The sequence below is a fragment of the Hypomesus transpacificus genome, chromosome 19, assembly GCF_021917145.1.
Source record: "Hypomesus transpacificus isolate Combined female chromosome 19, fHypTra1, whole genome shotgun sequence".
Lineage (NCBI taxonomy): Eukaryota > Metazoa > Chordata > Actinopteri > Osmeriformes > Osmeridae > Hypomesus > Hypomesus transpacificus.
In genome coordinates, this window is record NC_061078.1 from 7353740 (window position 1) to 7380808 (window position 27069).

The 27069-nt window shown below is 47.8% G+C and overlaps 2 protein-coding genes across 2 annotated transcripts; both read right to left on the reverse strand.

The window, feature by feature from the left end:
* Positions 1 to 9653: 9653 nt before the first annotated feature.
* On the reverse strand, positions 9654 to 18016 carry tpcn2 (two pore segment channel 2). The gene is made up of 25 exons (XM_047041797.1): positions 17607 to 18016; positions 15978 to 16033; positions 15659 to 15735; positions 14992 to 15169; positions 14784 to 14900; positions 14590 to 14696; positions 14136 to 14208; positions 13841 to 13940; positions 13634 to 13699; positions 13442 to 13506; positions 13063 to 13172; positions 12872 to 12953; positions 12713 to 12799; positions 12466 to 12585; positions 12294 to 12353; positions 12056 to 12184; positions 11776 to 11825; positions 11458 to 11557; positions 11272 to 11343; positions 11074 to 11147; positions 10860 to 10965; positions 10595 to 10677; positions 10415 to 10496; positions 10207 to 10298; positions 9654 to 10131 (listed from the first exon to the last, which is right to left on the reverse strand). The coding sequence occupies exons 1-25, from the start codon at positions 17752 to 17754 to the stop codon at positions 10053 to 10055; spliced, it is 2313 nt and encodes a 770-aa protein (XP_046897753.1). The 5' UTR covers positions 17755 to 18016; the 3' UTR covers positions 9654 to 10052.
* A 290-nt stretch (positions 18017 to 18306) lies between these two features.
* Positions 18307 to 26906, reverse strand: nadsyn1 (NAD synthetase 1). The gene is made up of 21 exons (XM_047042506.1): positions 26632 to 26906; positions 26286 to 26346; positions 25893 to 26009; positions 25697 to 25750; positions 25505 to 25594; positions 24956 to 25007; positions 24438 to 24526; positions 24147 to 24264; positions 23868 to 23999; positions 22605 to 22676; positions 21907 to 22031; positions 21767 to 21815; positions 21423 to 21525; positions 21144 to 21312; positions 20750 to 20885; positions 20269 to 20375; positions 19882 to 20013; positions 19644 to 19713; positions 19284 to 19412; positions 18804 to 18980; positions 18307 to 18720 (listed from the first exon to the last, which is right to left on the reverse strand). Exons 1-21 carry the CDS (start codon positions 26714 to 26716, stop codon positions 18685 to 18687), a joined length of 2103 nt encoding a protein of 700 aa, XP_046898462.1. The 5' UTR covers positions 26717 to 26906; the 3' UTR covers positions 18307 to 18684.
* Between the last annotated feature and the right edge of the window lie 163 nt (positions 26907 to 27069).

Genomic DNA, 27069 nt, shown 5'->3' on the forward strand with positions numbered 1-27069 from the left:
TCATGTCCCCTCTCCGGTCAGAATTTCAGAGTTAAGTCTGGATGTGTTTCTGAGGCCATTATTTGCACGGTGAGGTGTCCATGTAGGGTTGTGGTGTTCGGATTTTGTTTGCTGGTGTGTGGTATTGTTGTGTTGTAGTGTGTAGTGTTGTGTAGCGTTGTGTTGTTGTGTGTTTTGTGTGGTATGGTTGTGTAGTAGTGTGCGGTTCTGAGTTGTCTTGTGTTGTTGTGTAGTGTTGTGTACAGGTCAGACAGATGGAGCAGAGTGGAGGAATGTCTTCATGTTTGTCCTCTGTACTTCCTGACAGATGGGCTATCTACAGCCAGCCAATCACAGTGGGGGCTGTACAGGGGCTACATGCTTTCACTGATGCTAATGCAGCCAGAAAACAGATGTGCTTTTAAATAGCCCCACACTGAGACATACACACATGCACACACACCCACACACATACGCCCACACCGAGACAGAGGTAACCCACCCTTTGGGCCCCCTCCCCATCCCCCTCTCCAGGCCCTGTCCTGCCCAAGCCCCTAGCCCCCAGCCCCTAGCCCCCAGCCCCTCCCCCCCTCCCCAACCCTCCCCCCCCCAACCCCCCTCCTTGCAGAGAGAGAGGGGTTCAGGGAGGTGTGAGAAAACCACAGGAGGGCCACTGTGGGGGAATGAAAGTAAATGAATGACAGAGAGCTGAGCTGCGTCCATAAGGAGCAGGGTCTATGGAGGCTTGCAGAGTAGAAGGGAGAGGAGGAGTGAAGCTGGGGGGGGTTAGCAGTTTGCACTGACGTGTGAACCGTTAAGCCATTCCAAGGGTTAGGGGCAGCAATGGGGAGACCAGAGAGGAAGTGAGAAATAGGGTTGGGTGGGGGTGGGGGGGTGAGGGCCATTTATATGTATTATGTATTATCAACTCCTAGTTAGAGGGGGTCGAGAGCCAAGCCTGGTGGGAAATGAGGAGGAGATCAAAAGCATACTTCAGACCTCTCATTAGACCAGCCTGGTGTGGTGGTAAGCAACCAGTCAGGTAAGTCATTAGGTAGAGCGCTGGGGAAACCCCCTCCTGAGCTGCAGGGTGACAAGCTGTTTTACTATCTCCTGTCACCTTTTAGGTCACCAGCATGGTCCCAGGTGCTGTCGCTATGACAACATATCACCTTTAAGTGTTAGGGTTGGGGTTTGCCATTTGGACAGGCACATTGGAATTCTTGGTTCTGCTCTTTTCAATAGTTTCCTAGCATTCTGACCTAAGTTCTAAATCTTAATGTCCACAAAGCTGTCCTAACCGTAAATCAATATGACTGTACCCAACATTTTTACGAACAACAAACAATATTTAGTAATATTAGTTACTAAATTAGTAACGATCCTCTAAAGATCATATGAAATGGTAGTGGATGACAGCTCAGGTGGTAGTTGAGAGACTGTAATCGGTTCACACTGTCTTCCCCTTTATGCCAACAGAGATGGTGTTGTAAGACTGGATGAGGGGTACCTCGTTCACGGGCCCATGGATTCACAGACTTTGCATCTTCATCCACTTGCTTACAAGTGGGAAATGTGTTTCTCTCCTCCTAACCTTCCTCTTTCTCTCATACAACAGGTGTTCCAATTTGCATATTAAGCTTACATGTAAAAGCTAAATCAGACCCTTTTAGTTATGTTTCCTATACAAGCTCCCTGCCCTGGTCTGGTCTGGGGAAGGAGGTCCGACTCCATACCCTACTGCAGACAGGTGGTCCAATAAAGAGTCATTAAACTTTACGGTCTGTGTTTAAGGCCATGGCACCCTCAGATTCTGGGGGGCAGGGAGTTGCCTCCATACCATGACCCAGACCTGAGGCCTCTTCTGGGGGAAAGACCTTCTATACAAACCCCTCTGCTCCGCTTGATGGAGGTGATGGTCAGGAGACAGGGCTAGGCAAAGGAGATCATTGTAAAGGAATGTAGGACAATACACATGATCTGATACCATCACCATGCGCACACACACACACAGAGACACACACCGACACACACCAGCCCTGGCATCCCAGGAATTCTAACAGTGCCTTCACAAACTCGGGAGATGACAAAGACATCAAGGACACTCTTAGCGTGTGTGTGTGTGCATGTGTGTGTGTGTGTGTGTGTTTATCCAGTATGTCTCTGATGATACCATATAAGAGGATGTTGCCCCCTGCCAGGTTGAGGTGTTACAGTAGTAGTTCTTCATTCTTGTGAATGAAAGGTGTGGAGAAACATCTGTTGGTATGTGGGTGTTGTTTGAAGCCCTCCAGACCCCAGGACTCATCACAGCCCAGTAGACCTCCTCCAGACCCCAGGACTCATCACAGCCCAGTAGACCTCCTCCAGACCCCAGGACTCTTCACAGCCCAGTAGACCTCCTCCAGACCCCAGGACTCTTCACAGCCCAGTAGACCTCCTCAGGACCCCAGGACTCTTCACAGCCCAGTAGACCTCCTCAGGACCCCAGGACTCTTCACAGCCCAGTAGACCTCCTCCAGACCCCAGGACTCTTCACAGCCCAGTAGACCTCCTCCAGACCCCAGGACTCTTCACAGCCCAGTAGACCTCCTCAGGACCCCAGGACTCATCACAGCCCAGTAGACCTCCTCCAGACCCCAGGACTCTTCACAGCCCAGTAGACTTCCTCCTTCCTTTGCTGCAGTGGCTACAGCTAACGCTGCCTCGCCTACGTACCACCACACATTTGCCCTCTTCTCCCCATCTGACCCCCTCACCTTCTCATCCCTGAGAGCCAGCGAGGAAGGAAGGGGAAGCAGCCACTTAACACCCTCCACCCCCCCCTCCCCCTGCCCCTCCCCCTTTCCAGAATGCACTGAGAAGAGCCTTGACATTGAGAGGCCATCCCAACACAGAAGAAGAAGAAGAAGCGACCATAAACATCCATCAACCATGAGGGTCTGCAGAGGTCGAGGCCTAGCCACACCCCCGACATCACTGCCCCTGGTGCCACCCAACACCCCCCCTCCACAACAACCTCCCCGGGCCCCCAAAGGATACAAAGACGTCCAGTGCAGAGCCACTCACATCACACACAATGACATCGGCAAAAACAGTCATAAACCCTCCTGTTCACAATGCCCCATTCCAGCTTAAAATGAGAGTTAAATGTGGTGGAGAACCAACAGCAGGCCACAGAGGCCAGAGGGGTCAACAACAGCTTTCTGTCTCCCTGGCGACCCATCGTGTAAATCTGTCAGTAGGCTTTGTGTTTCAGTTCTAACTGCCCTTGTATGATTAATATTCTTTTTCTCGGCCTCTGACCTCACAGGGCCAGTGTGAGTGTATGTGTGTGTGTATTTGTGTGTGTTGGTGTTGGGGTCTTACAAGGCCACAACAATGCTGCACTCATCTGTCCTAGCATGGATTTAAGACGGAGGGATGGATGGAAGAATGGATGGATGGATAGATGGATGGATGTGGAAATCCTTGAGTCATGACTCATTCTCTGAATCTTTTAAATGGTAGTTTAATGGATTATAGAAAAGGCATTACATGGTTTTTCACACACTTGGATGAGTAATAACAAGTTAGAACTGCAAGAACTGGTTCTCAATCACATGACTGTGAGCATTCTCTCTCTCTCTTTTGTTCTTTTGTCACTCTTTCTCTAGTGACAGAATGGCACATAAACCAGCTCTATTCCAACACAGTTAAAACAGTTGTACTAGATGGTCCTTACACTGGGAGTCAACATGATGTTGATGAGGCAGGATGTGGACAGGAAGTGGAGAGGCAGCCATGACAGTTAGGTGACCACATCCTGTCTTCCATCTCCCTGTCTGCCTGTCGCTTCCTGTCTAGGGCTTGGCTTCCTCTGGAATCACATCTGGCCAATCAAAAGACAGAGGCCATTCCACAGGACACGCCTACAGAGGAGCAGGACCAATAGGATGACCACCAGAGATCCAGAGAACATTGTGGAACCCTGCAGTACAGTAACAACAAAGGACCAGGGCAAAGTTCTGCTAAAGCTGACTCTGGTTTGACAAATGACTGACTCCAACTGCGGGGTATAGAATTCTTTAAATCAATCTATCCTCCTTAACAATATGAATCTATCTTTTTGTCTCTGTCTCTCCGGCTCCCCCTTCTCCTTCGTGTTTTTCCTCTCCTCTCCCTAAGCCGGTGTGAAGAGCAGTTTGGAAGCACCCCCTCACTGCGCCCCAACAGAAAGAGACCCCTGATTTGTGGAGTGTGCCTCACACCCCTCTCTTCTGTGCCCCTCTCTCTCTCGCTCCCTCGCTCCCTCCGTCCCTCTTTTCTTCTCAGGCTCTGATGTAATCCCAAAACATCCAGAGGAGCAGCTGCAGAGCGAAACTGCCTTCCCTCTCTCCCTCTCTTTCTTTCTCTCAGTCTCTTTCTTTCCTTTCTCTGCTCCTGCGGAGGCATGTGAGGCCGTGGCTGGGCGGGAGACGAGGGGCGCCGAGACAATCAGCCTCTTTCTCTCCTTCTAGAAAGGTCTGTCACTCCACCACTCCGTTTGTCATGCCCTCTGTATCTACAGGAGGCTGGATGAGCCAGACACACACACAGACAGACACACAGGCAGACAGACAGACACACAGGCAGGCAGGGGGACAACAGACAGACAGGTAGTCACAGACAGGTAGGCATGGGGGAAACAGACAGGCAGGCAGACAGTCAGGCAGTCAGACAGGTAAGCACGGGGAGAGAGACAGACCATTTTAAGCAGTCAGACAAACTCTAAACTGACAAATACAATCTCTACACAGCGAGTTCTGCCTGTGCTACTGTAACACAAGCTAATGCTAACATGTTTTGTCCTGCAGTGTCTGAGTCTGGAAAGATGCTCACCTGAATCTGACAGGCTTGCTGAGGAAACCAGATCCACAGTCTGCTAGTCGAGGTTTCAGCCCAGCTGTCTTTATGGTCGATACAGAGAGAAGAGTCTCAGATCAGGACTGGCCAGGTGAGGTTAACTTAGGAAGGGAGAGAGGGAGGGAGAGAGGCAGTCCTTGGATTGACTTTGCTGATAGCATTGTTTCATTGTGGTAGTCCTGTGACTTTGAGCATGTCTCACAGTAAGGTAGAAATGTTGTTGCAGCATGATGCAGAAGGTGGTTAGATTTAACATCTAAAAACATGAAAGAACATGCATCCCAGAATTCTATAGTTCCATTTGACCTTTGGGGGTTAGGGGTAAACCACACTACCTACTTTGTGTGTGTTTGAGAAAGAGAAACAGGACCTCTCTTCCCTCCCTGCAGGCACAGGAAATGCTATGCTTCCCCAGAAGCAAGAAGCCAACAGTAAATAAACACCAGTACCCCACATCTCAACACACGCATAACATAACACACACACACACCAGAGTAGACTGACGGATGGAATGCCTGGCTTTCAGGTCAGAGTTCAAAGGTTGTTCATGTGCGACTGATCAGAGGTGAAACAGACAGAGTGCAGAGCACAAGGCATCCGGACTGCACACACACACACACAGACACACACACACGTAGCTCATTAAGAGGTGAAACAGAGGTGGTAGTCAGCAGTTCCAGAGATGGTGAGAGGGTACGTAGTGAGAGGGAGATAAGGGGTGGAGGCATACCAGGGGCTGGGAGGGCTGCAGCCCAGACCACCGGTAATACTGCGCCAACCTGTCAGGGCTTGTGCCCATACCCTCTTTGGATTCCTGGCATTGAAATCGCCAGCCACCAATGTTTGCTCATGTGTTGAGAGGGAAGAGAACTCCTACATTATATTAGGGGTCATGGGCTATGGGTTAGGGTTAGAGTTATGGTCAATGTTGTAACCGTAGACTACTGTAGACTGTGTGACAGAGTAGCCCTACAAAACTTGTAGAAATCAGGAGTTTCACAAGTTTTGTGAAAAAACATAGGGGCTTTCTCAAAACTTTGGAGAAGGCCCCCCCCCCCCCCTCTTCCTCCTACCCCTTTTCACCATCTCCTCCCCCACCAAAGACCTCAGTAGCAGGAGAGAACTTTGGAAAAGAATGCCTTATTCACCAATCCCTATCTTCCAACAGTCCACCACATGCAAATTATGCTGCATCTGCCTGCTGACATTACAGTAAGTTCCTGCTCATTGAGGAAGGTTATAGTTTACAGTTTGCTCAACACTGGGTGAGATTAATACAGAGGGATAGTGATAGACCAGGAGAGGGAGAGAGCAATATGAAGTGTTTGTGTGTGTGTCAATGCTTGCTTGAATATGTGTGTATGTGTGTGTTTGTGTGCGCGTGTGTGCCTCTCACAGAGTTCTGAATGCAGAGCTGTCCAGGGCTGATTTCACGGCTGGATGATCATAGGAGTCCAGCCTAACTTTACAGACAGCTGCACACACCCCCCCCCCCCCCCCGCCCAACTCTCTATCTTCAGTCCATATTCTTCCATTTCTCTCACTCCACATCTCTAAATGTCCTTTTAATGTTCTTCCCTACTATCTTTCTCCCTCCACCACCTCTCCCCCACCTCCCTCTCTCCCTCCTCCTCCTCCTCCTCCTCCCAGAATCACCATGATCATTGTGTACTACAGTCTTATGTCTCATGTCCGACACCCTGTACTGTCCCACCCACCCCTAAACCCCCTCCCCCCCCCCCATCTCCTCCCTTCCTGACCCCTGCAGGTTGACCTCTGTCCCAGGGGTTGTCAGGGCTCAGCCTGTAAGGAGCTTAGCTGCTTCCCACATCGCAAGGCTCGGGAACTGGAGTGCAGATAAACCACTGACAACCTCAACCAGCATTAACTAGCCTTACAACACAAACGACAAACCACATAAAATGACACTAACACAGACTTATAGGCAGACACACACAAACACACACATGTACACACACATACAAATACATAAACACTCACTCCCTCCTCCTGCCACTTCCACTTCCTGCCACTTCCACTTCCTGTCACCTCCACTTCCCTTACAGGATGAGGAGGAGGCTCTCCTACACTGTTTGGGGTTTACTGTCCAGACCCAAAATTACAAGGTTTCATTTAAATGGTGATCACAACAACACAATATTCTCTTTCAAACCATGTTCACAACATCACAGAAGACAGAGTCCATCAGGTCTTTAGAAGGACTTAGCACTGAGGTCCCCACGGTGACATCAGAAGATGTCCTGGTCTCCAGTCAGCCAGGTTCGGTGAGGAGTGTCTCTTACATGGCCTCTGTAAGGAGATGTGATCAGGGGAAACTATGCAGAGGTTAGACACTGGAATGGGAGGAGAAAGAGGGGGAGGAAAGGAGAGATGGGGGAGGCTGAGAGGGGGACAGACGGGTGAGACCAGTAGCTACGTTCATCTGGTTAAAATAACTTTGGAAAGAGAGAAGGGGGAAGGGAAGAAAGAGCAGAGGTAGAGAGGGAGGGATGGAGGGGGAGGAAGGAGCGGGGGAGGGATAAAGGGGGAGGGGGAGTAAGCTTCGTTCCTGAGGCTAATACTGGTCTTATTGTCCGGAGTGTGTGGGAATCCAGGAACACTTCCTTCAAGAGTGATTAGAGGGAAACTCAAGATGCCGTATAACTGACCCCTCTCACATTCTACACAAGTAGGTACAAACCTGCCTTGCTCTCTCTCTCTCTCATTCTCTCTCTCTCTCTCTCTCTCTCTCTCTCTCTCTCTCTCTCTTTCTCTCTCTCTCTCTCTCTTTCATACACACACACACCAAGCATTAAGCACTAAGCCCAGTGAAAAATATGCTGTTGTTTAAATATCAGAGAGGGGTAATTTAACAATGAATAAATATTACTTCCCTGTGTTGATGATGTTGCTAAATGACCATGCTAGACTGCACACCTAAACACGAACCAATCTCTGAAGTGTTATGTAAATGTTACGATGGCACCTTCAAAACACTTTCCCTCATTCTCAGAGGTCAAAGGTTGAGCCATACCACTACCCCATGTAGGTTTACGCTCCAACCAGGTGTAACTAACCAGATTGTTAAACAATTAGAATCAGTTGGGCTAGGTTAGAAGTTGATCAGCAACAGTGTTGGAAAGCTGACTTGCCGGGGGCATCCAGGGTATGATACTGACATCTCTTGGGGGACTGGAGTAATGCTCTTAGGTGGGCACACAAAATCCTTCACACACACACTCTGTTGTCACACACACTTGCTGGTATTTTTTCTTTTTACTGTAGTTTATCTTTACATATAATATCCACCCACTCTAACACCCTTCCGCCACCCACCATACCCCTCCAAGCCTTGCCACACACACATGCAGACAAACTCATTTATGTTACTGTAAATACCCACCCTTTAAACACATGCATTCACACACCCACACAAACACACAGCCGGAGGACAGCTGCTGGGCTCTCCTGTACACAGAACCTAACCTTTTAGACTGAGCCACCCAGCCTCCCCCAACTGCCTTTTCTTCTCACCTGTATGCTAATAACCCTCCACTGAGAAAGAGAGAGAGAGAGGGGCGAGCGGCAAGACAAGAGAGAGGGAGAGAGAGAGGGGAAAAGAGAGAGGCAGGCGAGAGGCAAGCGAGAGAGGCATGCAAGATAGAGAGAGAGAGAGAGAGAGAGAGAGAGAGAGAGAGAGAGGGAAAGAGAGAGACAGAGAGAGAGAGAGAGAGAGAGAGAGAGAGAGAGAGAGAGAGAGAGAGAGAGAGAGAGAGAGAGAGAGAGAGAGAGAGAGAGAGAAAGGCTGGGAGAGAGAAAAGCAGAGGAAAGAAAGAAAAAGAGAGACTGAGGGAGAGAGGGGGACAAAGAGAGAGAGGTGGGGGAGAGGCAGAGAGAGATGGAGAGGGGAGAGAAAGGGAGAGCGAAAGAGAGGGGAAGAGAAAGAGAGACAGAGTGAGGGAGACAGACAAAGAGAGAGGGAGAGAGTGAAAAAAGGTGCCAGACGGGTATTCAGGTATGTGGGGGATTCTGCTGTGTAAGAAGGTGTTTCAGGCCAGAGCAGGTATGGCATCATGCCCCTAACAGCCAACGAGGCCAGTATTCCTGCTCCCACGCCACCAGGTCTACACACATCAGTGTTGCCAGGTGGCACATCAGTCTGACAGGAAACACAGGTACATGTGTGTTTGTACAGGATGCTGTGTCAGTGTGGGGGGTGGGGACAATTAGGAAAGGCTGGGTATAGACTGAGAGGGTTGGGAGATATGGGGAGAATGGGGAGAGATGGGAAGGGAGGGGGAAATGGGGGAGGGAGGGGAAGAGACGGGGGATTAGTAACTTGATGATGGCCCCTCTAAAGGCAGGCTTGTTTGTTCTGTCCTGTTTGAAGTAAACATATGTTGTGTTGGAGGAATATATAGCCTTTGGAATGCCTGTGTAAGTGTGTTTGTGTGTGTCTGTTTGTCTGTTTATGTTGTGATTAGGTGTGTTTGTTTGTATTTTTCTGTTGTGATTGGGTGTTCGTGTTTGGGTTTGTCACAGATGGTGTGTATTTGTTAGTGTTTGTGTGTGTGTGTGTTTGTATATTTGTATGTTTGTTTGTTTGTGTGTGTGTGTGTGTGTGTGTGTGTATGGCCTCTTGAAGTTATTCCAACAGTAGGGTGCCTCCAAGTACACATATGTGGGTCACATTAGGCATGGTAACTATGGTAACCTAGGCTATAGAAAGAACAAACACTTGTGGGATTTTACTTTTATTTAAAAAAAGAGCACCCTTCTACACAAACCTTTACATAAAACTGCTACTCCAGTGTAGTTATCAGGCACATATATATATATATATATATACATATAAATATATATATATATACATATAAATATATATATATATGTACATGTAAAACATCTCATATTTTTTAATCTTTCATTTTTTCTCAGTGACAGCCATTGAGAGCAAGCAGACAGTTAGCTGGCGGCCCCTCAGGGCAGCGCACAGCTGGGAATCCCCACAAGAGACATCTACACAACCACAAGCTAGCCTTTCCCTTTTTACACACCATGAAATACTTTTAAATTAAAACTTAAATATTCACTAAATGCCATAGAAAGTACTGAAATATTCATCCATGGGCAGTCAAATGACGGCTGTGACACATGTGATATATGAGAGAGGGTGTGGGGACGCAGGATCACCAGTTTAGGTGGAGGTGGGGATGGTGGTGGAGCTGGTTAAGCAGTTCTTCTTCTGTGGGCTCCTGTATGTGGTCTCTGGAGACAGGGATAAGCATGGTCAGGAGAGGAGAGAAGACAAGACAAGAGAAGAGGGGAGGGGAGAGGACCTACTTGAACATGAGCTGGACTGTGGTCTCATATCCTGTCCTCTCGATGTCAGTCACGGAGCACGTATTACTGTGGTCCCACTTGAATATGAAGTTCTGAGGAAACAACCACATGGGCACACACATGCAGACGCATGACATCACACAGTCACATGACAATGAGAAGGAAGGAGTGGGCGCAGGATGAAGATGAGCTTAAGTAGATATCCTACCTCCAAAATGAGAGCCACAAACAGGTTGACCCACATGACTGAGGAGGTGAGCCACCAGGATACAAAGTAGACCTTGGACCACCTGGATACACACACACACACACACTAGATTATTACACACTGTTGCTTCAACAGAGAGTGGATGTGAATTTTATGTCAGGTGCAATTCAGTGTTCTTACTCTGTGGTGTATCTGGTGTAGGCGTCCATAAAGACCTGCCAGTTGTTGACCACCATGATGTTATACAGAAGTACAATGGAGGACTGTGGGAAAGAGAGAGAGAGAGAGAGAGAGAGAGAGAGAGAGAGAGAAAGTGAGAGAGAGAGAGGAGGAGGAGAGAGAGTTAGAGAAAGACACGTAGAGAGCAAGGTAGGTAGGTAAGGGGACTCACAGCTTCTATGTTCTGCCAGGACTATGCCCAAGTACAGGAAGTGAGGTCACTCACGGCAAAGTCGTCAAAGTTGTTAGGCCAGTATCCCAACTGTTCATAGGAGCCACATTCCATGGTGAAGTTAGTGGTGATGTTCTCCATGCTGGAGTTAGAGATGTCACTGAGGACACACACACACATCCATTAGAGCTCATTATTGAACTCATTACATTATAGAATAGAACAGAATTGCATAGAATAGAATGACAAAGACTCTAATGACTAGTACCTCATTTGGCCTGGAGCTGAGATGGCACCTTTGAACAGCCAGATCCCCAGAACAGCAAACACATAGTACACCACCTAGGGGAAGTACATGGTACTGTATCTTCAGCAAGCATGGTACACCACCTAGGACAGGACATGGTACTGTAGCTAGGAGAGGGCACCACCTAGAGGAGGAACAGGGTACTATATTGCCACTCACCACCAAGATGCCAGCAAACGCCCGCAGGTTCTTCACCAGGTCCACCAAGGTACTGGCTACCAGGGCCATGAGCTGAACCGCAACCAGAACACCAATACAGTCACCCACCAGACCACATCCTCAAGTATATGAGCCAGCTGCGTTCGCTCCAGAGCACCTGCAGAGCTAGGTGTGGCTGACACTGACCTTGATGTCAGGTATGATGCGGAGGAAACGGACCACGATGAGGAGGTTGACCAGACGCACCATGTCCCACAGAGACATGATGCCTCGCGACTCGGGGTTCCTAGACACACACACACACACAAATCTTTTTTACATCTTTGCGTCCTTCAGTATTTCATTGATTGTATCCTCTAATCAGATGGATCAACTATGAGAACACCAGTTTATGTGACTAGAGTCTATAAGATCTTTCCCCAACCTAACAGCTAACAAAGACAGGTTCCATGGAAGTGGATTGTACTGTAGTACAGTAAGGCATGAGAGGGCATAGACACCAACCACTTAGGATAAGGAAGCCTGTAGGTGGCAAGGATGGCGATCTGGAGGCCCTAGAGGATAAAACAAACACATTCTCAGTATGACACTACATCCACTTGCTACTATATTATTATACAGATTATTCTCTCATATGTATAATACAGTTGAATAATAAGTTACTGTGCTGAGCAAGTTGTTTTTATTCAATTTAATGTTGAAAGTGGTCTGGTCTAGGAAGTCAGTTATATTCTATACCATTTTGAGGTGTTTTGACTATGAGACAGCAAAGGTGTGTTTGTACCAGCAGGAGCACCGTCAGGAAGGCGTCGAAGATGTTGTTCCTGTAGGAGATGTAGCCTTTCCAGCCCAAGGCTAGGATCTTCATACACATCTCCAGCAGGTAGTACAGGATGAAGAAACAGTTGATCACCTGCCGCACGCACACACACACACACACACACACACAACAGCATAAGATCACATGACAACACAGAATGGCCACCCACCAGACACCAGGACAAGAGACTGGCATTGCTTACCTCCATGTAGAAGTCGTCTCTCTCTGAGATCGACTTCTCTGAATCCAGTACCAGGATGGACTAGAAGAACATACAAGGAGACAAAGCGTCAGTACGGGAGTAGAGCTCTGTGTGTGTGTGTGTGTGTGTGTTTGATGTGTGCCTGTGGAGTGTGTGTGTTGTCCATACGTACGCAGATACAGATGACGTTGGCCAGGGCCATACCATTGCCCAATACGGTGATATAATGATGACTGAACACTCTCTGGAGCATCTGAATCCAGGGGGCGCTATACTGGGGCATGGCTGGGTGCTGTACACACACACAAAAACATACGTACACACACACCATACACACCATAGGTAAATAGGCAGAACCAACAGATGATTGTAGCAATATCCCCCTGATGGGTGGAGTCTGTGAAAACATCCACACCCACCTCTTTGATACGGTCCTTGTCAAGCTCATCAAACAACTTCCTGAATGCCTCCCATTGGAGGAAACCATCAGAGTACTGCTTCACTTCCTGTTGAAGAGGAAGGTTAAAGAATGCTCATAAAATACTGAGGAGAGACAGAAGTCAGCAGTCGGTTCTCACCCTGATGATGGCTTGTTTGTAATAGTCTTTCATCTGGACCCTGGACATGACCTGCAGCACAGCATCCACCCTCACACTCTCTCTGGAATCACACACACACACTTGTTAAGGTTGTGTGTGCTCCAGTCTTATGTGTGTGTGTATGTGCATTTGTGTGTGGACATATGTTTGTTTGTGTGCTGCAAGCTTACGTGTGTTGGGGAGTGTGTGTGTCTTCCTCTCCGCAGCCCTGCCAGCTGAGCACGGTGAAGGCACCCCGGATGCCCAGCCTCCTCCTGAGGATGGACGCCTGCACGGACATCTGACCGCAACACAGGACAGTACAGGACGTTCGCACTCATACGCCTCCTCATGGTGGAGCAGCAACACAAAACGAGGTCTGAATGACTAGGTGTGGAACGCACCTGAAGTCCTAATGAACTACTGTATGATCAGGTATTGGACACAGTCCTAGGGACTAGGGAGCTTTGTCTAGGTGTGGAACATAGACCTGGAGAACAACAGAGCTATCCCTAGGTATGGAACACAGCCCCTAGGGACAAGGGAGCGATGACCAGGTGTGGGACTCACCAGCAGGTATCCTCTGAACTGGTTGTAGATGATGGCAGTCAGTAAGTTCATCAGGAAGTAGGTTCCTGTGAGGGCGGGGACAGACGGGGATAAGAGATCACCTGACAGTGATACCTACCAATGAATGAACTCCTAATCGTTAACTCGGACCTCACACACTCACACAAACATTCACACACATTCACCCCTCACCAAATCCACTGAAGAGGATGAAGAAGATGGAGTATCCTCGGTTTAGAGAGTAAGCTGGAATCATCACTGTAACACGAGAGCAGACACACAAGGTTACAGCAAGAACGTATAGTATTGCAAAAATGTATAAAATACAGTATAGTATAGTATAGTTTGGTATGGTAGAGTTCAGTCAAATCCAGTAGAGAACAGGATCATGTTAGGTACCATCAGGGTTGTTGGCGGTGGTGAGGAGGACTAACAGAGAGGACAGAGAGGTGGGCAGGTCTTTGAAGTAGGCCTCCCACTCTCCATTTTCCTTTGGGTCCTGCTCAGGACAAAACAGGAGCCAACACACACACACACTTTCAGTCTATAGAGGTGCAATCACATATTTATATAACTAGGTGGGGATCTAAGATCAGATAAAGAAGAATTATTATTATTTGAATGTGTGTATGTGAGTGTTTCTGCATGAGTCAGAGGAGTGTATGTGTAGTGTATGGAGTGGGTGTAGTCTCACCTCTCTTTTAGCAAACAGCAGCATGCCTATCATGGTGAACAGACACAGGTGGAGCGCCAGGAGCAAGATCACACTGCAGACAGACAGAGAGACAGAGAGACAGAGAGACAGAGAGACAGAGAGACAGAGAGAGAGAGAGAGAGAGAGAGAGAGAGAGAGAGAGAGAGAGAGAGTGGCAGAGAGAGAGAGTGGCAGACAGACAGACAGAGACAGAGAGATTTCATTTATTTATGTTCACAAAAGAATGCTATTGATACACACACATCACTGACACAAAGTTTTTGAAAAATAGGAAGTTACATCTATAATACACTGGTGTGTATTAAACAAATACAACTGGTGTGTATTATTAGATTAGATGTGTTTCTGGATATCTGGAACAGTTATCTAATAGGTTAGGTGTGTATCTGCATACTTGGGTAGAACAGGTGTGTGTTATAGGTTCGCTGGGTACCTGGCTATTTCTGGCAGTGTTCTCTTGATGCACTTCAAGGTCTTCTTCATCAGGGAGGAGTTTTGCAGGAGGAAGAAGGGACGGATCAGCCGCCTCACTCTCAAACTCTGAGAAGAAAACAAAGCACCAATGCTAAACAAATGTATTAAAGTCATAAAAGCAATATTTGCTGGAAAACTAGCTGGATCTGTTACCTCATCACAGATCAAGCTCAGAGACACCATCCAATCAATTGCAGATGCTGAGATGACCACGATGTAGCCAATAAGCCACTTGTTCTTCCGGAACTCCTCCCAGCCAATCAGATAGCTCTGGAGGGAGAACAGGTCGGAGAGTCACCGATGACTCAGACAAAAGGACAGCTTCAGCTTGGTTCGGATTTGTCTTTCCCAAGGTAGTTACCTTGACGGCGAGGTCGAGGGTGAAGATGGCCAGGCAGACCATCTCGATGCCCTCCGTCAGGCCACATGGGGGCTCCCAGGGTGAGAGCCGGACGCGGGGGTCAGAGGACAAGGACAGCGAAGAGGGCCGCTCTACAAAGGCCAGCGCCAGGATCACCGCGATGGCCACGCCCAGACCCCTGGAGGAAAGAAGGAAGGAAGGAAGAAAGGGATTGCCGGATGGAGGAAGGGTAGACGTGTAGATAGAACATCTATGAAGGGTATGAGTACGTTCATCACACTGAGACTGAACATGTCTGTTTCCTCCTGTCTCTTTGTAGAGACCACAGTTACGTGAAGAGCTGAGACCAGAGTGCTGAGGTGGGACACCTAAACAGTCATTACTGGAAGAGTCTCTGAGTAGAAAGGAGGAGGAAGAGGAGACGAGGGGGCGGGGGTGTTATGAGGCAGGGTATTCTCCTCTGAGCTCGACCACACAGGAAGCTGACACCATCGCAGGCTAGCGGGGTGAGCAACCGTCACTCTGTCATCCAGAGAGAAGCCTTCTACTGCCTGGGTCACAAACCCATCAGTAACAAAGGTTTCTACGAGTTACTGATCACTCCACTTACTCACTAGCAGTTTACTTGTGTCTGCATGCATGTGCATGTTGGTGTATTAAGGCTCACCACTGGCACAGTCTGGAATAGTACCATCTGTACAGATGCAGGGAGCTGGCATCTACCCTGTGGTTGATGGAGCGGTACTGCACAATAAACAAACACACAAATAAACAAAGAAAAAGGTTCAGTGCAAGCTTGACCAATACATCAACTAAGTCCTTAATTTTGTGCCTGTTGAAGACTGTGACGGTGACATCATTCCAGTGTGCAGCTGTGCTCTTCGGAGTTCTAACGTCATTTCCGCTATTCCCAGTCTCAGCCAGGACCACACAGTAGGGCTACATCTGTACGTCCTCAAACACCTCAGGTCAGCCAACATGCTCACCTGGATGGCATCTTCAATGAACACCACAGCCTGCTGCACGTACAGCGCCTCTTCATCTGTGGAGGGGAGGAGAGACCACAGGAGAGACAACAGGTGAGTCAGAGACCATAGGAGAGACAACAGGTGAGTCCGAGACCAAAGGAGAGACAACAGGTGAGTCAGAGACCATAGGAGGGACAACAAGTGATTCAGAGACCATAGGAGACAACAGGACAGACAGACTCTAACATGTTTGACCCCTAACTCATTATCATAAACACTCTAAGTTCACACTGCTGCGTAGGAAACTCTCTTCCTCACAGCCTGCTCAGGACCTGCCTACAAGGGGCCCAAAAGGGAACTATATATATTAAGTATATAGTTATATATACCCTAGTTGTATATACCATATTGTTTTACAAATATTATAGGTAACCTATAGTTATGTTACTGTAAGGATGGATCTGTCAGCCGGCAGGCATATCAGTAACCTTAGTTGTATACGCCATAAAATGATCCTGCATTTAATATTTAGTACAATTATTACACTGTGGGGAGTTTACTCTGAGGGTTTAGGTTGGATCTCTGGTGAGTGTCTGAGTGATCTCATATAAGTCTGTTACAACAGTTTGTTTTTATTTAGTGGGTAAAAATGGGTGTTTGCCTTTGGAAATCTCGAGATACAGAGTCACAAGATGTTTCCATGTTGTCTCTATTCCATTTTAGACCTTTCAACTCTATAAACGTCGTGGAGACATTCAAGTTGTACATGTTGTACATGTGTTCAGTGTTGCTGCAGGCTTGGATTTAGGCTGGTGAGGTCTACTTGAGGACTGGTCCTCTCCCTCCTCTTCATCTTAAATGAACATGCTTTTCCTGGCCTTAGAACCATGACTGCCAGACGGTTTGACAAAATGACTCGTGTGTGTTTCTCTTCCCAACCTCCCTGCTGACACACGGACAGACACAAACTCACACAATAAGCGTGGGTCACACCGGCTGTGTCTGACAAAGCAGTGATTCCGAGGGCAGACCTTAGGAGTCTGTCTTCCTGTTTATTACTGCCACACTCGGCTGCCCTCGGTCTGCTGGCCAACTTGTCCGAGGTGGAATAGAGGATAACAATGTGTTAAGTGGTATTAACTAGATTAAAGTATTGAGTATATTACCAATTTTATCAAGCTGACTCTAATCTTCATGTACAGTCGCTATGTCTCCAACCCGTGAATCTCTGTCAGTACAGTAGGAAACACGCAGACTCACTGAACGAATTGACTTCCCAGGTTTTGGCTCAGTGGCGAGTGCTCGTTGTAAGTTTGCTTTTTTTTTTTTTACCTATCCAGTCATGTTATCATTCCATACGCTACATTATCTATTCGATATTGATAGATAATACATGGTATAACCTGAACTAGTAAGATAGACATAATATGCCTAGTTTGGGTTTCCATAAAATATTATTTAAGTGTAATTCAGCTTAATATATCCAAACCCAATTATTCTTATCTGATTCCATATAGATTGTATATTTGCATCCAAATGTGAAATTATGTTTACATCTATGACTGAGGTGTTCCTTCCTTTTCAACGTTTCACCTGGTTCAATAATCGGAGGAGGTTGCGCTTTACCTAGAGCTCCCATTCACTTACCGCCTTCTACCTTACACGACTCTTCATCCACTGAATAAGACAACCGCCGCGTCTTTGGGGATCTCCGGTCAATGTTAACATTTTCCGGGGACCCGTAGTCAGCCGAATTGCGATTAATGCTGCCAGTAAGAAGAGGCTCTGCTTCCATAAAGTTGTTCACTGGAGCGAACCAAAAACAATTAAACTGACCTTTACTGTGGGCTACTTGTGAAGGAGATTAAAAGTGAAAGTTAAACTAGAATTTGAGAATAAAACAAATAAGTTAATAGTCCACGAGTCAGTCCCCTGTCATTAAACTTTACTTCCCAAAATCTCCCACTGCTTTTAAGTCAGTTCCTTAAGTGAAATAGCCGTAGGGGAAAATCTGTTTTTAGGTAACGTCCCAGTTTACTCCTCCCTCTGCTGTCTGAAGTATCACTTTACACCATATGACGAGCACCGCTCAATATTGGCCAGGACATCCTGTAAACAGTCTATTACGCGCGTATGCAGCACGACTGATGACCATGTTAAACGTCCATCTTATCTCGTAAAATAGCCTTAAGACCCAATTGATCTTACCTATAACAAAGGGGTATCTGTTGTAGCCTACTTAATTATCATGGTATCGGTGGTTTCACAGTGAAAATAGAAGATCCAATCACGAAACGGACTTCATTTGAAACATATTCAAGAATAGTAGTTGGAACACCTTACACTCCGTATTTGATTATTATTTTGATTTTTAGAAACCGTTTAATATACCAGTAAAACATTGAAACCTCAAAAACATACTTTGATCCTATTAACAGTTGAAATAAAGAGACAAAGGACTGGGAAATAGACACTACTGTTTGCAGTTTAGATGTCTTCTTTGCTCACAAAACAGCCCAACACGCTGGTCACCAGAGGAACATTCCAAGTCAGCAATATTGAAACTCACTTATATCAAATGTCTGGTGACTGGGCTAGAACCAGAAAGAACAGTGTGAACACAAGCAGGACAACATTCCTAGCAGTGACAGCAGCTGTGTGGTGTTTGAGTCGTCAGGCTGCTTCCTCCTGAGCCTTGTGGTTGCAGTACCAGAAAGGCAGCAGCTCACACATGGTCATTCCCCGCTTCCATCTGGGCCACCTTAGGAAGAGAAGACTCCAGTCACTGATACAGCACTACCCCTGCTGAGTTCATCTGACTAAACCTCATCAGGGTATCAGTACCTGGTTATCAATACACCTGAACTGCCAGCTCCAGCGGGTGTTGTAGAGGAAAGGTCGGAGGTCAAAGCGGTTGTCATCAGGGCCGTAACTCTCTGCGTGGTAGGAGGGAGTGATTGTGGTCATCTTGTGTCTGTTCACAGAGTACATCCTGAAGAAGTGCTTCACCTTGCTCGCCACCTGTAAGAAGCCACACAGATTGAGATATCATGTGCATGCTAGTTAAAGTAAGGCCTCCCTCGTTATATGATGAAGGTTTCAGACTGTTATCGACAACCTCATACAACCATATATTGATGACCACATTTCATAAAGGTGGTTGTAATCATTTACTTTCTGTAATCATTTACCCTTCAATGGCAGAAAAGGAAGAAGTGACGTACAGGAGGCCAGAGTGTGGTGGACACAAGGTGGTGACCAATTAGGGCCTTTCATCAGGGTGATTTATATATTTATCGTTCCCGTAGCCAATGAGGTACAGACCTGCAGGGGGGAGAAGGCATCTTTCCAGGTATGGATGAGTTTACAGAACATGCTATAGGGGCCACACTTTGAAATCTTCCTCAACCGACCAATCACAGACAGTTCTGAGTAGGTCATCCCCATATCTGCCTGTTGAGAGAGAAAGAGAGAGGGGGGACAGTGTAGGGCCAGGTCATATTACACCAGAAAATACAGTATAGGAGCCCTAACAAGCAGGTGTACAGATCACGTCTGCACTGTACAGGATGCAGCATCAGAAAGGATGGATATGGAGTCTACAGAAGCTGGGAGGCAGTTTCACACCCAGAACAGTGCACGCCTAGTAGTTTGTAAGCCTCGGTAGAGCAACCACCTGATTACCTCATCAGTCTGCGACACCTGTCCGTCCAATAGGGGCTCCAGCTCTGCGGTGGGCGGGGCAGCCAGGATGCTGCAGGGGAAAAATGGGTCATGTTACAGTGGTTTACATCTTGCCTCTGGTACTCCTCCAGATGTTGTATCTTCCTAAATGTTCCACCACAACACCTCGTCAAACGGAGACAGAAAGTAGAGAGGAAGTACGCGAGTAGAGGAGAGAAGATGCTGAGGTGTACCCGACCTCCTGAGGGATGTGAGGTGGAATTGCTCCACACAGTACTGCAGGAACCTCTTCAAGTCTGTCTTACTGACCCCCCCAATGGGATTGATGTCTGCACTGGAGCAGTCGTACTTTGTGAAGTAACCTGTCAGACTGCAGGAGAGAAGAAGGGAGAAGAATGGGGATGAGGCGACGGGAAAAGAGAGGCTCGAATGAAGCAACGGAAAAAGGTGAGAGCAGTTAATGAAGAGAGAGGAGAGTGAGACCCGTAAAAGGGTTGGACACATGTGGGGACAGATGACATTTGGATAACTGCTTTTAATTTGTTTCCGTATTCGGTTGGTCTAGTATTGCAGTTTTCTGAGTTCCTAATGGGTGGGTCAGCCATGGCTTGTCTCCAGCTTTCACCTCTCGTCCACATTGGCTGAGCCCAGGACCAGCAGTCCTCCAGGTCGACCCAGAGACCACAGGCTCAGCTGGGCAAACAGGTAGGCCAGAATCATCCTAACACGAGCCTGACACAGGGGAAGGGGGACATAGGGATGGGGGGACGGGGGGAAGGTTGGTTAAAAAGCTCAGTCACAGATGGTTGGGGTAGAGAACACTTCACCACAAACACAAAAACCACTAACCGTAGCAAACACGAACACATACCCTGCCTACTCAGATCACACCATTAAACTGACAGTCATCAGTGCTAGGTTTGTGGTAAGCTTGTTTGAAAGTTTTTTAACCATGGTGTTAGCGTGTCGTGTGAACATCGTTAGAGCCGCACCCAGAACCCAACTACTTGGCTGAGGGTTAGGGTATGTTTCATTAGTTTCACCCTCTGCAAAGAAGCCCATGGTCATGCGGCCCAGAACAACCAGGAGACATGAATCTACCCCACCTGAACATTTTGCAGGGCCAGGTTCTCTCTGCTGCTGCCTCCGTTGGCACGGAACTGGGGCCACTTCCCGGTTACCATGGAGAATATTCCCAGAATGCCCTTCACAGCCATGTCAATGCTGAGGTTCATGTGAGAGCTGTGGAAACAAAAGTGGCAGGTGTGATCTGATTGATCAGATAAGCTCCTGTTTTGTCTGATTGGCTGCCTATGCTCACTTGCAGATTGACCATTAATTGTCCACTAATTTGGCTGGCTGTGTGATATGACTCTCACCTGATGAACTGACGAGCCAAATGTTCCATTTTGCACATTCTGATTGGCCAGCCGTGCTCAAGTGCCTGCCCTATTGGCCAACCGTGTTAATCTACCGATGTGACTGGCCAGCCGTGCTCACCTGCCTATCTGATTGGCCAGCTCCGTGGCCCTGTTGCGTGTGTCCTGGGAGGAGTTTTCGCTGGCCATGTAGCATGTGGAGAAGAGGTGTCCACACAGCTCCCTGGGGTCCTGAGGACGGTAGCAGCAGTCCCCCACCACACGCTGCACATCCTCCAGGACCTGCCTGTCTGGGTGGGGGCAGGGAAAGGGACTCTTCAACCTCTCTAACTCTGAAGGTAGCATGAGACTGTGGCTACGAGATTCAACTGTCTCATGGAGGTTTTGTGTGTGTACTCACTGCCATCTTTGACTGCCTGGCACACCATGGTGCACATGGAGAAGACAATGCAGGCCGTGGACGAGCTATCTACACCCCCACTCAGGGGCAACAGGAACCCTGCCTGGGGGGGGGGGGGGGGACCGTTTATGTTTCTACAGGTATTTATTCATTCATTCCTTCATCCATCTGTTCACTTATCTACCCCTCCCTTAAAGTTTCTTTCAATTGATCTTCCTATCCCTCTGTTTTATCCCTCCATCAATTTCTCCCTCCCTCCCTCCCTCCCTCCATTCCCCCTCCATCCCTCTATTCCGATGGCTCATCTGTAGGTGTTGTAGGAAGGCAGGAGAGCACAGTCATACCTGGCCACTCCTACGGAGGTAGTCCCACAACCAGCAGGCTGGGCCCAGGCTTGGAGAGGGGGTAGGGGGGAGAAGGTTAACCATGAACAGACTAGGTTTTAGGCCTTTCATTTACATAATGATCTCCAGTGATGTTCTACCTGATCTCCTCCTCTGGGGTGTGGAACTGCCATGTGATTGGCTGGTGGGTGGGGAGAAAGACATCCTCTCCGTCGGATAGGCTAAAGTCAACTTTGACCCTGTGGTACGGCCGAGGCTCGCTCTCCTGAACACGAGAGAGCAGGGGGGGACATGTTTCATTAATGCATATTCCTTCCCTTGATCCTTCCTTCTCTCCATCAATGAGGTCATCTCTGATGTCACATGATGGGGATAGTATGGTCTTTTTGACTGCAGCTGTCAGCAGGACTTTAAAAGGGGTCCAACACAAGACCATGTGACTGCTGAAATGTGGGCTACTCTTACTCTGTCAGGGGAGGAACGGGGGGTGGGGGGTGGGCGTGTTAGCAGGTAAAGTAACCCTTCCTTATCCTTCAAATAGCTGAGGGCTGCATGACTATGGTAAGTGGACACATGAGGGAGAGAAATAGAGAGACAAGGAGAGGGGGAGAAAGGGAAAGAGCGAGCCAGCAGGAGAGAAAGACAGAGCTACAGAGAAGTTGGAATACCTGTTTCTCATCCTTGGTAGGCAATTAAGCCTTACTGTATCTGCTGTAACAATGACAGCAATGAGTCAACTAATCCTTCACTACGCCGTCATTTCTGTTTCAACCTGAGTACAGCCCTATTACCTCGTGTTCACTGTATCAAATATAAGATGGCGACGTCGCCAGCTTACCATGTGTGGATGACAACGCTCTCCTCTGTAGCTACGCACATCTTCCAGGTCTAGAGTCGCAGTCAGCACCTCCTGCAGCGTGCGCACACAAACACGCAGACACAAACACGCACACACAAACACGCACACACAAACACGCACACACAAACACACAGACACAAACACGCACACACAAACACGCACACACAAACACGCACACACAAACACGCAGACACAAACACGCACACACAAACACGCACACACAAACACGCACACACAAACACGCACACACAAACACGCACACACAAACACGCACACACAAACAAACAGAGGAATTATAACAAGTTCAAAGCGAGTCCTGAACCGACCCCTGACCCTTTCCTTCACTTCATGTGATGCATGTTACATAACATGCTGACTCGGCCTGACGTAGACTGGTCCACCTCAGCTCCCCGCCCTGACCCCTCCCCCTGGATGGTACAACATCAGAGTGAGCTCAGGACCAGTTTCAAAAGTCTCAAGCACCCTTAACATGGTCTGTTCAAGCCAAGGCGGGAATGTTGCACCTTTGTGCCACCTCGCAGTTCTGTATAAAAGGTACAAACACGGACTGGAGGGTCATGGTTGTACTGGCATTATGACAGCAGCGGAGGTAGTCACACAGTCGAATGGGTGTCTGTGTGAAAGGGAGAACCGGTAATGTGCCATTTCTGCTACCTTATCAGATTTTGGAATATCAGATCAGCGCAAGTATAGGGCTAACCCTAACCATAACCTTGCTGTGTGCTAGCACAGTACCTGCTGGTAGCATGTTCGGATGGTAAAAAATGATCCGACACCGCATGACAGGACTACACACGAGAAGCCGACGCTGATGTCATGGCCTCAGATTCCGGAACGCCTGCATGCTTGTGCCTGCATGCCCTGCTGCAAGCACACAGGGCAGCATCTTTGTTTGGTTCAGTGTAAATGAAGAAAGCTGCCATAAGGAGGGGTTTTCTTAATGCCAATATTGTGGGATGTCTGTATAAAAACGCCTTCAGACTGTCCCCTGTCATCCCCCTTGATGAGCTGACTGCTCTACAACGGTCTTGCCCTAGAACCGGAACTTCTGAGGTCTTTGATTAGTCCATGGAGATGAAAAGAGAGCACAGCTGGAATGAATGAAGGAAGAGAGGGAGGGGGAAGTAAAGAAGGAAGGGAGGACAGAGCCTTGTGAGCCGGTTTGAAAGAAGGCCTTTCTTGCTATGTGGTCTGACCTCTTCATGTTCCTCCTCATCTTACCACATCTTCCAGAGAGAACTGGGAGCCTTGGGACACCACATCCCCATTGATGGCAATCATGGAACAGCCGTCATAGTACAGCCGGTCACCATCACAACCCTTCTGGTTAGCAAACAGGTAGATCCCTCCGCTCTAACAACCAGAAAACATCAAAACAACATGTAAACAAATCTTTCGACAGAGGGACAGAAGCATGTTTTGTGAAAAAACACTGCCATCTATGGGCAGTTGGTAGGTTGGTTAATGGAATGGCCTTGTAACTGTGTGTGTGTGTGTTACCTTGCTGGTGGCTGACCTGACCAGGTTGACCCTATTGTCAGCCTTTCGGAGCTCGTGATAGCTGGCTGAGGAGTTGGTGATGATCTCCACCCCATCCAGTCCCATGTCCACATGAGGACTGGAGGACAGAACAGAACAGAACCCACATGGCAAACCAAGCTCTGGGACTGTAGAGATGTGATTGATCTATACACTTCCTTTAATTCTTCCATCAGTCCATTCATCTATCAGTTAAGCTATTCATCCATCCCTGTATGTGTCAGTTGGTGCGTCCAACCCTCCTTAGTCTACCTCCGGGGGTTCCAGAGTTCAGCACAGATCTCACTGCCGATGCAGGTATCTAGGGTGGAGAGGACACAATCTCCAAATGGAATTGTGGTCTGTAGAGTAGAGCAGAGGAGAATTGTCTCATATTTACATTTACATTACATTTAGTCATTTTAGCAGACGCTCTTATCCAGAGCGACTTACAACAAATACAGGGACATTCCCCCCGAGGCAAGTAGGGTGAAGTGCCTTGCCCAAGGACACAACGTCATTTGGCACGGCCGGGAATTGAACAGGCAACCTTCTGATTATTAGCCCGATTCCCTAACCGCTCAGCCATCTGACACCCCCCTAGTCCCCCCCATATTTCAGCCAACAGCAACTCAGTTGTTATTTTCTTTCTCAGCTTTATGGCTATCTTTTCCTACTTTCGAGGCTACACTGATTTAGGAAGTTATAACATGATTATAAATACAATATTCACTCGAAGAGGAAATCCTCTTTATATCGATCCAGTGGAAAGAGTGGGAGACAGGTCTTACCTGTCCCGTCAGGTCCTGAAGCATTCTGGGAAGGAAGTATTCCTCCACACGCCTGCAGAGAACACACATACATTTACATTTATGCATTTAGCAGACGCTTTTATCCAAAGCGACTTCCAAGAGAGAGCTTTACAAAAGGGCATAGGTCACTGATCATAACAATGAGGTAGTCCCAAACATTGCAAGCAGCCAAAACATGAAGCATACATTGTGAAAAAACTAAACAAGTGCCAAAAGGGAAGACCCATAAGAGCATGCAGTTATACAAGTTACAAATTAAAAACAACATGAACCACAAAACATACCACACACCTCACATATTCAGGACATGTATGAGACTGTCACCCACTACAGTAACCAGGTCAAGCGCAGACACATTCACACACAAACATGCTGTGGCATCCCCGGAGGTCAACCCTCCCGCTGCTGCAGCACCAGGGCCGGCGACACAAGCCGTCTCACAGCTGGCCAGCAGCTTTACATTGTTTCCTGCTTCTCACTCGAGCTGCAGGCTGTGACTTGGAACGACAGGTTAACATGACAACACACCTGGGATGGTTCCATGGGGAGAACCAGCGGAACTCTCGGTTGTTGCCATAGTTGGCCAGCAGCATTTTGGGCCGGATCAGCAGAATCTTCCTGTGATGACCGGGTCATCATCAGAACATGACTCACGTTGGACAAACACAACAGAATGAACCAGAATGAGGCAGGCCGAGGCTGATGGCTTGCTTAGGTTACCTGTTCAGGAAGACCACTCTGCAGTTGTAGCGTACGTTGTGGTGCATGACAGGCCTGCAAGAACATTGACACACATACACACAGATGAATGCACAGTACAGGAGGCATGAAGAGCAACCGTCTCCAGCCATATTGACCAAAAGCATGTATGATGGGTTTTAGGTAGTATATGTGCTGGAGGTGCTATGTCACTGACATCCCCACATCACAGATGATGTCCTGGGTAAGAGGACTCTCCAGCAGCTTCCTGAGGACCTGGAAACAGTGGAGCAGGGTGTCCGACTCATAAAAGTGGTCTGCACAGCCATAGCCACTGGGGGAGTGTGAAGAAAAAGAAGAGACAAGGAAAGGAAGGGTTGATTCTGATCCTGAATGTTGGAGCAACACTAGTTGGTGCTGACAACCTGACAGCTAAGATAAGTTCTGGTATGTGTGTTTACATCAGGTGGAACATGTATAACACAACATATAGAACATGTACAACACAAATTCCTGACTTGCAGTCATTACAGCAGGCATTAAGCCCATGTGCTACAGTGCATTGATGCACCATGATGAATGAAAAGATTGAGTGAATGGAATGAAGTACCATATCTCCAGCTCTGGTCCCAGCCTGTATCTGGCTCCCTGAGACTTAGCTATCTCTATACCTGTAAGAAGAAAACCGCATCCATGTATCAGGCCTCCGTGTGAGAGAGGAACACGTTAGGAGTTATGGAGTTAATGCACAACACGACAGACATACTACCGCCTGCCACCATGCAAAGGACTACGGCAACTTCGACCTTTCCAACATCTGTTCATATTGTACATGTCATGTATGACGTTCTTGCAATTGATTTGAAAATTATTTATTTTATTTGCAGCATCGTTTTACCGCAGCTTGTTATGATTCAATGACATTTATTATTGTCAGTTACTGTCCTTAAACTTACTTTTGAGAATTCTCTCCAAGTTCCCGTCAAAATCTAACGCCCACTGGTTCAGGGAGCATGTTGCTACAACTACTTTCCGGCCCATTTCGAATAGACACACTTGAATTCAACAAAGTAACCGTGGTCAATGTTAAACCAGAGAACTCAATGACACCGAGTTGTAGAACGTGACTACTGGAACGTTGAAAGTACTCCGTAACCTGTGTGTTTCTGTTTAGTATGAGAGCTCGCTCAAAGTGTTTATCCGGGTCCTGCTGCGCTCAGCACCTCCTCTGTTTCTGTTAAAGACACAGCTCCGACAATCACTTACACGAACTACAAATCTAGGACAAGAGTCAAAATCTGCCCGGGGCTCGTATGGTGTGGATGCAGCATGTCAAGAGACTACTGTGGCAAATTCATTTAGCTGACTCTTCTTTCTGCAAATGAGTAGCTTCG

Coding starts and splice junctions, on each gene's coding strand:
- tpcn2 (XM_047041797.1), bottom strand. CDS start 17,754: ATGGAAGCAGAGCCTCTTCTTACTGGCAGCATTAATCGCAATTCGGCT. Junction 12,586..12,712: donor ACAAGGACCGTATCAAAGAG/GTGGGTGTGGAT, acceptor GTGTGTGTACAG/CACCCAGCCATGCCCCAGTA. Junction 10,497..10,594: donor TACACCAGATACACCACAGA/GTAAGAACACTG, acceptor GTGTGTATCCAG/GTGGTCCAAGGTCTACTTTG.
- nadsyn1 (XM_047042506.1), bottom strand. CDS start 26,716: ATGGGCCGGAAAGTAGTTGTAGCAACATGCTCCCTGAACCAGTGGGCG. Junction 26,347..26,631: donor CTTGGAGAGAATTCTCAAAA/GTAAGTTTAAGG, acceptor TTCTTCTTACAG/GTATAGAGATAGCTAAGTCT. Junction 24,000..24,146: donor TCAGGTCAGCCACCAGCAAG/GTAACACACACA, acceptor TCTGGTTGTTAG/AGCGGAGGGATCTACCTGTT.